At 40.0% G+C, this 13,286-nt stretch overlaps 1 protein-coding gene and 1 long non-coding RNA gene across 7 annotated transcripts in view; both read left to right on the top strand.

The window, feature by feature from the left end:
• The window catches only part of bcam (basal cell adhesion molecule (Lutheran blood group)), a 52,192-nt gene extending 43,531 nt beyond the window's left edge, over positions 1-8,661 (top strand). For 3 of the 5 annotated variants that reach the window (XM_039805591.1, XM_039805590.1, XM_039805589.1), the window contains 3 exons: positions 2,149-2,290; positions 3,377-3,476; positions 6,603-8,661. In XM_039805591.1, coding sequence (XP_039661525.1) covers positions 2,149-2,290; positions 3,377-3,476; positions 6,603-6,605 — 245 coding nt within the window. In that variant the 3' untranslated portion in view covers positions 6,606-8,661. Of the gene's footprint in view, positions 1-564; positions 598-2,148; positions 2,291-3,376; positions 3,477-6,602 lie in introns of all 5 variants that reach the window. The other 2 variants (XM_039805588.1, XM_039805587.1) reach the window with 1 other exon arrangement.
• Positions 8,662-10,919: 2,258 nt separating this feature from the next.
• On the top strand, positions 10,920-12,898 carry LOC120562887. Of its 2 annotated transcripts, none has more exons than XR_005639863.1 (3): positions 10,920-11,395; positions 12,465-12,567; positions 12,728-12,898. It is a non-coding gene; the product is annotated as an uncharacterized LOC120562887 (long non-coding RNA). The 2 variants fall into 2 exon arrangements; XR_005639864.1 differs by having other exon boundaries at positions 10,920-11,536.
• The last annotated feature ends 388 nt before the right edge of the window (positions 12,899-13,286 follow it).

Genomic DNA, 13,286 nt, shown 5'->3' with positions numbered 1-13,286 from the left:
ACACACACACACACACACACACACACACACACACACACACACACACACACACACAAAATGCACACATGTATTACACACACCACACACACAAAACAACAACACAACACAACACACACACACAACCTTCCTCTGCTGTACTGTAATCTTGTATATTTGCCCTCTTGCTACCGAACACTGTGGATATTGTAAATTGTTATTCTTCTTCTCTTGTCACCTTTGTATGATGTCTGTCCTATATTTTGTGGATGCTACTACAACTTTTTGTGGCCCCTTGGGGACAATAAAGGAATATATTCTATTCTATTCCTTCCTTTCCTCTCTTTGTTTCTTCACTGTGTCTCCTTTTTGGTCACCTTTTCTTTCCGACTGCCTTCTTATTTCTCACTTTTCCTTTTCGCCGTTTTCACTCGCCGGGGTGCTATGTGTGTAGGATTTAGTAACCTTAGCTTTTATGTGCGTATGCTCTTAGTGGTGTGTGTGTGTGTGTGTGTGTGTGTATGTGTGTGTGTGTTGTGATTGTTGCTTGCTATGCTATGAGACTGAGAAACTCTCTTTCTCTCAAAGTGCTGCTCTCTGGAAACCCTGTGCTTACATCAGGTCTGTATCGCTAACCCTATTCACATGTGTTTGGCGTTCGTCTAGAACTGTAAGTCACTGTGTATTTATGTCACATAAGTTAATGTATTTGTGTTTACAAGAGCTAATGTGTTTGTGTATCTGTACATGTATTACTATACTGAAGAGGACAGACTTTAAATTAGGACTTAAAAAGGAAGGTACTCTACATTGTGATGACTAACCATCACCACTTGAAGTTTAAAAATTACTTTTCTTTTTGATTAATCAGCTGATTATTTTCTCATTTAATCAATGATTCATTTGGTCTCTTAAATGTCAGAAAACAGTGAAAAACTCAATCTTCAAAAGCCTAAGTTGACTTCCTCACGTCTTGTTTTGTCCAAAACCCCCAAATTGTCGATTTATTATTATTGCTTTTGTTGGAAAGATTTCCTGATATAAGAACATAGATGGACAATACGGAGGCAAAGAAGCTTTCCTCCACCTTGGACACAGCAGAATGCAGCCACTCAACACAGTCAAAAAAGAGAGAGAAGTTATATTCAAATTTGCATCCGTTTTTCAAGTTTGTTTGCAGCTAATTTAACTCATGTTGAGGTACAATTTTAAAGGAATATTCATATAATCATATAATTACCTGGACTCTTGTCATCACCTTGAAGTTGCCAGGCAACCAGTGGAAATTGCAGGAAGTCACTCCTCCCCATCAAGAAATAGTCCACCGCATAGCCCCCGGTAAAACCATTCAACAAAATAGATATAATATAACGTGTGAATTAGTGAGCTATAATTAGAGGTGTTGCTAGGCAAATTCCTTTTAACCTTTCGGCAGAGCCAGGCTAGCTGTTTCCCCCTGTTTCCAGTCTTTATGCTAAGCTAAGCTAACCTAACCTCTAACCGTTAAGTTAGATCTTCTCAGGCAAGAAAGCGAACAAGCGCATTTCCCAAAATGTCGATCTATTCCTTTAAGGGACACCAGCCAGCTAATTAGAAATAAGTATTCTCAATGACCATTATATAAAGTGTTGTCGATACTGGCCTTTATATATAATATTATAATTTATGTCGAACAACATCAAATCGGATAAAATCATTGTAGTGTCATGTCCTCACAAGTATAGTAATACAAGTGTAGATGGATAGGTGAGTATGTTCCGTGTTGTTTTCTGGCTCTGGTCAGCTGTTTAGTATTATCTGTGAGTATACAGGCCCCGTTTTTGGGTCCCATCACTTTTCAGTCATTGCATTCAAAAGTTAGACTAACCCCACTCCCCCCTCCTTCTCCTCTCCTCTCCACCCGCCCATCCATCCATTTTCCTTCCCTACCCATCCCATCACTTCTTCTCTCCCTCCCGTGGTACCCCAAATTAACTTAATTTCCACACCCCTCATGATTCCCCTCTCACTACCACTGCCCCTTCAAAATCAAAACCTCCCCCATCTTACACCCACCTCCTCCACTGTGATTAATCCTTCACTCCCCTCCTCCCCCCATGTCTTCCTCCCACCTCTATCCTCCCTCCACCATCCCACCAACTCTCCACCCCTCCCTCCATCATGGCGCTGTAGCTGACAAGCAACAGGGAGGCTCCAGCGGGGTGGTTATAGCCGTGGTGGTGTGCGTTCTGCTGCTCCTGCTGATGGTGGCTCTCATCTACTTCCTGAACAAGAAGAGCAAGCTGCCCTGCAGCAAGAAGGACAAGAAGGAAGTGTGAGTAGAGAAGAGGGGAGAAGGGAGCGAGGGAAGGAACAGAAGGGATTAATGTAGGTTGTGATTCTCAATAACCACAAAAGGTACTACTACACTGTGGTGCTTTTGTAAGGATGTTCTTTGTGAAAAAAAAATTTGAAACAAACTCTTCTGAAGTAGATTTATGATGGGCTCTACAAAGAAAAAAGTGATGATAAAAGAAGTGTGGCATGTTCCAGCGTGTGTACGATTTCTTTACAAAATAAATCAATACATAGAGAAAAATGTTGCACATAAAATAGAAGCATCAATAATTCTATGAATAAATAGATAAATAAATCCAAGAAAAATAAGTTAATTAAAAATTAGAGATGTGTGCGATTTACAAGGAATTACGAGACTCAACCAGAAAAATGCCACATTTCTACAGAAGAGTAGAATAAAATGATGTGCAACATAGCTGCCAATAGACCTTTTCACAGATGTAAACATAAACATTCTAAATGAACCCAAGTTGATTTCCTGTTGCAGTGTATGTAAATGTCATCAACTGACAGGATGTTAACAAGGGGCCAGGCTGTTGCCTAGCAATGGAATTCCATTGAAAAGGTCTATAGTCTTGATTGCTCCATTCCTTTACATTATGCAGAGCAACATGCTGGGGTTCCCCATTTGTCAAAGAAAAGGCCATATTTTGGTGCAACAAAGAAATGACCTCAGACTCAAAATGTGTGAATTTCATCCATTTATGATAATACACTTAAAATATGACTTTTTCATTTTATAGTTGTTTTTTTTGCCTGATTTGAGTGGTTTCACTCTGACAGTGTTTGAAGTTTGTTATATTTCAGTCAGGATTTCTTAATTAGCAGGAAGAGCCGTTTTATCGTATCGTAGATTTGTAAACCTTAAAAAAATAAATAGTTACAGTATACCCCTTCATTGCTGAGAACTGTAAACAAAATGTTAAAAGTAAATGGCCTTTAAAGCAGTCCAGTATTAGTCAAGTCCAGATCCATTAGTTATACAAAACAAATACTCAAGGCAATGCAAATAATTCACTTTCCTTACATTGTTCTTTCTTTTTCTCTCCGGCTCTCTCCACAGGGCCAGTGGTGAGGTGAACAACGACATTGTGGTGGAGATGAAGACAGACAAGGCCAACGAAGAGGCCGGTCTCCTCAACAAGAGACCGTCCACAGAACAGGTCAGGCCGATGGACACAGGCGTCAAGGGGTTGACGGTCATGGACCTGGGTTTTGGTCAATAGTGAGCTAGTCTATATCCTCAACGTTCCACTTCCAGGATTGCTCTGGTGCTGCCGGAAATTCTGCCAGATGCACCTCTTGAGATTGTACACCTCTTTTCGGCCAGATGTCGGTTTCCTTCCGCTTTTTTTTGTGTTGGCATAGACTCCAGTTGATTTATGAGGACCATGGTTAACTGCTCCTCAGATCTCTGCAGTGTAAATCCAGGCAGCTAGCTAGACTATCTGTCCAATCTGAGTTTTCTGTTGCACGACTAAATCAACTTTTGAACGTACACGTTTCACCAAAACAAGTTCCTTCCCGAGGCTATTTTGCAGCGGCACCGTGGTTCCTTCCAGCGCTTAGTGCCGCCCATGACGATTGTGATTGGTTTAAAGAAATGCAAATAAACCAGAGCACTCCCATCCCGGAATGCTGTGTGGACTAGCCAGACCTTCCTCCGCAGCATTGTGGAGGAAGGTCTGGCAATGCGACACTAGTAGTGAGCATATTTGCTTCTGCATTCATGAATGTGACTCATGATGCTATAGACTAATGCTATGCAGTCAAGGGGCCCTATTTTAACAATCTGAAACCCAAGTATCAAACGTGAAACGCAAGTAGCTTTGTGGGCAGATCTCGGGCGCTGTTGCTATTATACCGGCGGGATAAATGACTCTTGCGCCCGACGCAAATCGAAAATGTGTTGGTCTGAAGTAGCTAGGTGTGGTTTGGGCGTAACATGAAAATAACCAATCAGAGCGTCATCTCACATTCCCTTTAAGAGCAGGCGCGCTTGTTCCATGGCGGATTGCTATTATGACGGCGGATTTGCCTGGCGCACGCCAGCGGGAGCTGTCCGAGATGTGGCAAAGTAATAAATGCCCGTCTTGGCCGGGTACCGATGTTGCTGCGGCCTCTCGGGCGCATCTCCTCAAGTCTGGAGAGGATTGCTGCAGCCAAGGAACGTGGGCCTCCAAATGCACCACCTGCACCTGTTGTGCCCCTTCCTCCTCCCCCCACTCCATCTCCGTCCACCCGCTCCACCAGAAGCGCATCGAGTGTCCAATCCCGCCGTAGTTCAACATCACATCTCCTTAAGTCCTCTAATATTTCCTCATTTATGTCATCAACACATCCATGATTCATGGAAATGTTGTGTAAAACATAACAAGCCACAAAGAATGCTGCGACTTTTTGAGGACTGTACTGTAAAGTGCCTCTTGACCTATCCAAACACCTGAAGCGCATTTTCAGTAATATTTTTCTTTTTCACACTACATTATGGCCAAGCACGCGCCCCTAAAATAGCATCTGAATAATGCGCCACTGACTTTAGACCAGGTTTTTCCTGGTTAGTGGCGGAATTGTTTTCTGAAACTGCAAAATAGCACCAGGGAACTTTTGTGCCAGAACACGCCTCCTCTTTTCGCTGAACCGCCCCCGGGAGCGCAAATACATTCCCTAATTTACCGACGTGCGTCTGTGGAGGGAAAAGTCCGCTGTGTGTCGGGTGCAAAATAGGAATGATACATGCGTCGGTGTACAAAGGCAATTGCGCTGAGTGCAAGATAGGGCCCAAAGACTCTATAGCTAGTAAGGACAGTGCAGTGGATGAAAACAAAGCCATTTCTGATCTGAAAGGACTTCTCACATTAAAGTAGATTCCATTTAGTCACATTTCTTCATTTAGTCACTGTTCATGGTCAGGCCTGTAAGATGCAGATTCTTATCACAGAAGACAAAAATAAACTCTCTAAAGCCTTTGGTCATGTTTGGTGGAACTACTTCAACTTGGCTGGTAAATGTAGTTACATAAAGTACATTCTGATTATTTGGATGTGTAGCAGCAAGCAATAGTAACTTAAAAGCAGTATAATAATCAGAAATCCTCTTTGGATTTATTGCAATGTTCATGTAGACATAAACATGCCTACAAAGATCCTGCATAGTGAATGCGATCAGCTACACATAAGCACAAGCCTTACAGTCCGCAGCAATATCTTCAGACACATCAGTCATGCTGATTGAGAGTCTAAAGGCAGTTTTAGTTCAAAGAAAGCAGGTTTGAGAAAGCTGTCCCTGCAGATCAAACGATGGAGTGTGACAGCTGCACCAGAGTCATGTGAAAATGTCATCACAAATGTGAAACATTTCATCATGAAATTTATAGTAGTGGCATATTTGACGGTAATGTAAAAGCCAGTTTAAGCAAGTCTTGTTTTATGTGATTTCTGAACCGACTGACAGCAAGACTGTGACATTTCAGAACTGCAGGAAGACTGCAGACACATTTACTTTGCCTTTGAAATGCATACAGTATAATGAAGAAGTAAAAGTCAGTCTCTCCATATGCTATCAAGTGACGTTTCTTCCCTAAGATGTCATTAAAAAAATGATCACCCTCTAAGCTGTCTTCTAAAAGGCGGCGCGGCAGCCCCAGCCACAGACTTATTTAATTTTATTATGAAATTAAATCTTGACTTTACAACAGATTTATTCAGGAGAATGTCTTACTATACCAAATACACACATAGCTTATAATGCCAGCTGCAGAACACATGACATTGCCCCCAAAATACCTTCAGAAGTTTCATATGGAATAAAATTTATCAAAGTGTTTTATAAGCATTCGGTTATTTACTAATTTAAATTTCACATATCGACCAATAACCTGAATACCCATTGTACTGCACGTTGATGAGGAAAACACATAAAATATGAACAGCAAAAATGAAACCCTGACCACTTCATACAGTGTTATATAGCATGTGAATATGAATTATTTTAATGTAATGCTACTGTACTCTAAATGCAAAAAGTTACCGACTGTTAATTAGTGCCTGATAAATTGTTGAATAGGCTGTGAATGATTATGTAGAGGGAATATTTATTTATGAACTTAAAAAATGGTATCCATTCAGTTTCTTTGTGTATGTTTAAACAACAAATATCTATTTTTTTTATTTACATGGCCGTTGTTTGGAATCTCAGTATTACAGTATTTCTTATCATTATAAGCACATATCCATCTATAATGATGCGCGTTGGTCATATTGTTCTTTGTGTGTTTTTCTCTCTGACAGTGATGAAACACGACAGTAAAAGTAACTGACAGAGGGATGAAGGGAAGGAGGAGAACAGTTATGAAGACAACAGGGCTCATTTTTATTCACTACACAAGACTATGGGGGACAACAAGAGGTGGAACATGGACATTTGTTTGTTTTGGCAACCTCGGGAAACACACCATGTTTGGCGTTGGTTATGCTTATTTTATAACCTGGAGTAGACCTTTTTAGATGGAGTTTCTCCTTTTAATTCTTTTGATTTTAGAGACTCCATCCATATATGCTACCACAGGTGTAAAACCATACATGTACAAAATCACAATGTGACATCACTGGATCGGATTATTATTACCATTGCTTCTTTTGATTCTTCCTCACCAGTCCCATCTTTGATCGACTCCTCTGCAGAATAGAGCTGCACAGCAAAGCGTGGCTGACACAATCCAAACACAGTAGCAGAATCTTTCTTATCTACTCCAAATGAAACACTGTTCTTCAGGAGTGTGTGTCTGCATGCAAGTGTATAACAATGAACGTCTATTCTGCCTTGGAGTCTGCACTTAAATCTGCTCTCTGGGTATGTTGGGGAAGATTATCACACAGTGCCATTCTCTTTTTTTTTTTTATTCACCTCAATAACAAGTGATGATTTACGCTCACACCATTTAATCCCTCTACACACTGTTTGGCACACACGGCTGTAATATTTCCGCTCAAAGAAACTCTGTGTTTGCTTTAGTGTTGTTTGCTTAATTGCATATTTGCCACCTGTGAATGTTTTTGTTGTTGTTGTTTTTCTAATTAGCTTTCTGAAGAAGCAGCCCAAGCATTTAATAATGCCAATCCTTTCTCTTAATTTGCTTGCCTTTCTAAATCCAGCTAAAAAGTCACCAAACAGGCAAGCTATTAGGTTGTACAAATTAGTTTTTGCCATTTCCAGCATACTTGTATATTATGTTAGTACATCAATTGTTCACCTTCCTCTCCTGTTTTCTCTGTAAATTCAGATACTACAATTACCCTGTCTATCAAGCAAGAGGTGTACTGTGCATTAGATGGAGTTTAAAGTCTTTGTGGGTACTAGCTGCTGGCCTGGGACCGTAATTGCTCTCATTTCTCACCGAGTCTTTCACGGCCTTTCAGTCCTCTACTCTGAGATGAAACCATTCTCACAAGCGCAGCATGCTACGGTTCTGCTCAGAAAGCCCAATTATCATCAGCTTTCACTGTAAAAGTGGTGGTGAAATGGTCATTGGTCACCAATCTCAAACTGCGGCCTGCTGTGTTGTTGCTTTTCCTGTGACAACAAAATGGGACTTACACGGTCTGCGGCGTAGTAGTCACAGATTCACCTTTTAGGAGAAATCACTAGCACAGGTTCACTCTAGTTTGATACAAGCAGGGGATACAAGGATGGAAGGTGTGGGAGGGATCAGGGGTTGTTGCTGGAGTATTTGATGTACCTTTTTATTTTTACCAAATGGAAGAGTTTTTGAGTGTCACAGCAGGAGTATTTTTCTGTTTCTCCCCTACACTGTCGGCAGGCCAGAGAGGTTTGATAGCGGGTTGACATGCCCTTTTACTTTGTTGTACACTGGAACCAATGGCCTTGATTTAAAAAAAGAATGTCACCTCAAACCACTATCTCTGCCCACAAGGCTCATTTTATTTTGTAATGTCAGTCTACTGATCTTGCCATATTGACAAACCTGTGATGGCAGGCGAAGATAGATAAGTGAACTTGGGACATTGTGTTTTGATTTTTAATGTTTTATATAAAATACTGTGGTATAAAAGTGTTTTTTCTAGAAAGGGGGATTCTTAATTTTGGAACTACTGAGCTTTCATTTTCACATGCTTTTTCACTCGCTCTGAGAGAAGAGTGATTTTTTTTTATTTAGAATTCTTTTTTATGAGATATTCTCAGTGCTTTATTCCTCTCTCTCTGTACTGTATACTGTATATTTTGTGGTACGCTGTTGTGACCTTTGTGGTGTGTTGATGTATCTTATTTTGTTCCAGCTGTGTAGAATTTATAATGAAACAAAACTCAAAAAAAACAATCACAACACTATATTCTTTGTGTTTTTATTCCCATATGTGCAACAGGCAATTTGCAAAAGCTGTTTTGTGATTTCTTTAGCGATATCACTGTTATTTCCTTTATCGTTATCACTAATGGGACTAAATTTGTTTTGAAATTCACTGTGTATGCTTTTTTAGATACACAAAGTTGTATGGGAGCGAGAAAGTGTGTCTGGCCACATGATAAGGCAAATGAAACCCTCACACATCATTGAACATCATCTCTAAAATCTTGACACCAGACCAAAAAGCAAATCAGAAATCAAATAGGTTTTGATGTAATTCATCTGTGTATGTTTTTTTTTTTTTTTATTTCCTAAAAGATGACATCTAAATTGATTCCTAGCTTGCACCAAAGTTTAATCTCTTTGATATAAGCGACATTATGTAAATTTCCCCCACGTTGATTGATCCCATGATTTGTTATGACAGAACAGAAAGATTGAGGAAGCTCATGTTTTGCATTGATAACTGCCTAAGGGATGGGCTCACTGCCAACTTCATGATGCAGTATTCTCTCTACTCACTTTCATGTTTAGAAATGACTGTAAATGAAGCCGGCATCAATCATCAACAAATTGCCGTGCGGCTTTGGCTATGTACATTGATCAGTTGAACAGTTAGTAGGATGATTCTTATCAATAGCAGCTATAAACATAATTGACTATTTAAAGATTCATATAAAACCAAACTTCAATCAAGAGACAGGGGGATGAAAGGATTCTTCAAAAAATCTAAATTAGACTGTTTTATTCTCCACAAACAAAAATCTCCTAAACAGTATGCGCTAACCTTGTACCATTTTGTAACAATTTTGCCCAACACCACGCATACAGGCTCTTTGGTTACGGGCCTATCAGCGCTGTTGTCCTGACACACCCCTCCCTGCTCTGCTAGCTCTTCCATTAGGAAATTAAAAGTCTCTCATCAATGTGACTTGGAGAAATCGATCTGTGCTCCCAACACAAAGCAGCAAAGACAGAAGCGAGCTGTACAAGTGTATTGGCGGATAAGGGTAATTTATGGAAATTGTAAATAACGGTGTCATCCCCTGCTGATGTGATGGACGTGAGGGTTCATGTCAGCATCTCCAGGGGTTTCAGACGATAAAACCTGCAGTAAAACCATCAAACATTTGCTGTTTCAGATGCTTTTTCACAAAGGAAAACAATCTCCTAGATAAACTGAATGTTTTTACTGTTTAAGCAGCAGTTGATAGACAGCGCTGAATATGAATCAAGATTATGTTACTGCATTGCCTATTTCTTGCCTTAAATAGTTTCAGAAATATATTTTAGTATAGGCCTACGGTTAAGCTGTGACATAAGGAAGTTTGTGACCCGGCAGCCATGTTGAACGGTGGAGCCTAAAACAAGCACCTGTCAGTACCCGATCCGTTCCACCTGCACAATCCGTTCTGCGCATGTGCAAGATGACACGTATGCCATGACGTAGGCGCAGATGATAATGCTGCGTTCATGCCACCTCGAAATAACAGGCACCGCCCCACTGGTTACGTTGTTTCTGCAGCTAGATTCAGTCTAAAATAACGTTAAGTCAAACTTAATGGGAAAAGCAGGCTACAGCTAAATTAATACATTACAGTAATAACAATAAAGACAAGTATTGAGTGATTGTATTTTAAATGAGCACAAGTAAAGTAGAACTGACGTAACAGCTGTTATATATGTTAACGTTTATTTTCAAGTTTTATTTTGAGGGTCTTTTAAAGTTTACATGCTGTCTCAGCTAGCGGTTAGCCGAATTAGCTGTTAGCTAAACTAACGTTAGCTTAACTGTGGAGGCTAACGGCAGACCGCTGCAATCAGCTAGCGGTTAGCCAAATTAACCGTTAGCTAAACTAACGTTAGCTTCCCCGTGGAGGCTAACAGCGGCGACCGCTATAATCACCTAGCGGTCCGCCGAATTAACCGTTAGCTAAACTGACGTTAGCTTCCCGGGGGAGGCTAACGGCAGACCGCTATAATCACCTAGCGGTCCGCCGAATTAACCGTTAGCTACCGCTATAATCACCTAGCGGTCCGCCGAATTAGCTATTAGCTTACTAACGTTAGCTGGAGGCTAGCGTGTGAACATCTTGCGCATGCGCAGAACGGATCGTGCAGGTGGAAGCGGTGTCGTTATTCCAAGGTGGTGGTGGAATGAACGCAGCATTATCATCTGCGCCTACATCATGGCATACGTGTCATCTTGCACATGCGCAGAACGGATTGTGCAGGTGGAACGGATCGGGTACTGACAGCACCGTCCGAACAGCTAAAGCAAATGTTCTCATTTTACAGCTGAACAGTAGGCCTACACTAAAATGTGTTTCTGAATACAATTGAGCATCGCCTGTTTCTCGCCTGTGGACAGTGCTTGTTTTAGGCTGTTGCTCAACAGAATCTTATGGAAGCCTATTTCCGCCACTGAAAAATAAAAAATGTGATGAAAACCTTGTCTTGATAATAAAAATATATCCTTGGTCAGTCGAAATTATCAGATAAGATTTGCGCATGCGACAGTCTCACTGGCGCTGTCTTCAAACGGAGACGGTTAGGTTTTCAAACAGGTAACTTCGGTCCAGTCTGCGCAAATGGAGCTGGGTCCAGTACTTCGGTCGTCTGTCCCTGGCTGGTCCCTGGCTTCACCTTTCTGGCCTAACCATTCAAATGACATGCTGCAATTCTAGCCTGCACACATAGTTCTTTAATCAAGAGCTTGTAAGTGTTATTACAACTACAATATGCTAGCTAACTTACTAGCTACATGTAACGTAGCTAACGTTATAGTGCCGTAAAGACCAGCTGCTAACGTTATATTGATTTGAAAAGTTATGCCGATAACGTTGACGTGTCGTATCTGTAAGTTGTCCTCTGTCGCTTTCCAGTTTAGCTAGCTTTTCTTGAGCACATGCTAATTCAAAAAAAAAGTTTTATACAGTAATGTTATATTTGCCATACATACCGTTATTTTCAGTTACAAGCGCCTCGTATGCGTATGCCAAGGTGGCACAGGTAGCATGGATAGCATTCATTATTGCATTGATATTTGGCTACGGCTACGTTACGTTGTGTTAGCAAAAAAACAACAACATAGACAGTGAATCTGTTACGTTAATTGGTCTCAAGACTGTTCGGTGCTAACTCAACTAACTTTCAACAAAGTATAACATTTCCCTGTCCTTCTATTCCTCACATCAGCACCAATTTACACTAAAGTTACGATGTTTTGTACAGTAAATTACACTTTTTGGTCATTGCATACGTTATGTAAAAGGACAGTTAGACATCTAATCTCATTAATTAACACACAAATTACACATAATAGTTAACTGTTGCCATTTAATTTGCATTGTATTGTTCTTATCATCATTGCAGTATCAATGTTGTTATAAAAAAATATACTACACTTAAGATTTATAGCTCCTTTACATCTTGGGTGTTTGTTTCAGTCACTAGGTTCACTTTTTAATAACACCAGTATACAAGTAAAGCTAATAATAGGTACCTACCTATTAGCTTTACTTGTATACTGGTGAATGATAATGTGATAACAAAATATGTGACGTGAAAATGCTCAACTGCAAGTAACAACATGTTTTGTGTTGGAGATAAATCAACAAACAAATGTATTTCATGTAAAGTCTTGAGTCAGTATTATAGCTAATTTTACCATAGAATATTAAAGCCAGGACAAATAACACTTTTGTACAAATCTCTTTTTGCTTCATAGTTCTGAAATAAATCCAGAGTATTTAGTACATAAACGCTTTAATTTCATTCAACATAGGTGCAGAGGATTTTTGAACTGTCACAAGATGGATGAGCTAAGTGACTACTTAAGGTCACGGCATGTGCCTGAGGGAGATTTTCAGCGAATGGAACAAGATAAGGTAGTTAATATAAGAAAAGTTTAATTTTGACAAATCACACATAAGCATTAAGAACCAAAGTTTGTAAGATATTTGTAAATAGCTGATGCTGTATATGCAGTTGTTTATTTTTATTATTAATGCATGACCTTAGAATTTAATAAATATTTCTTCATTTTAGATTGATGCCAGTGTCATACACCTCATGACAGATGACCAGCTAAAAGAGTATCTTCCATCCTATGGTGATCGACTGGCTGTTTTTGGATACTGCAGACGGAAGGAAAAAGAACCTTGCAGTCGCAAGTCAAAGATCTTTGAGCGACTCAGAGGAAAGCTCTCGAGAAACAAATGTGATCATGTGCCGAGAGAGCGTACACCCTCCAAAGATGCTCAAAGAATCGGAGAAAAATTGAGATGGGATGGATGATTTCAGAGAAGGGTTGTGAGTAGCAAGGGGAAGTGTGTAAGGGTTGTGGATAAAGTTAGTGAGGTTTCCAGGTAAAGAGAGGGAGCTATGTTTTGAATTGATTTAAGATTTAGAATTAGAGGATAGTGTAAGTTGGGGTGTATAAAGTACTATTAGTTATTTAAAGATTGAAAGTACATAGATTGGAGGAGGATAGTGATGAAAGAAAAATGAAAACACATGACTGATATTACACTTTAGACTTGAACAGTTGGAGATAAATATCAGATGTATTTTGTGGAAGGATAATTTGCACAGCAGTGAGAGTGTT

Source organism: Perca fluviatilis, chromosome 7 (genome assembly GCF_010015445.1).
Source record: "Perca fluviatilis chromosome 7, GENO_Pfluv_1.0, whole genome shotgun sequence".
Classification (NCBI taxonomy): Eukaryota; Metazoa; Chordata; class Actinopteri; order Perciformes; family Percidae; genus Perca; species Perca fluviatilis.
This window is presented reverse-complemented; position numbering and strand designations above follow the sequence as displayed.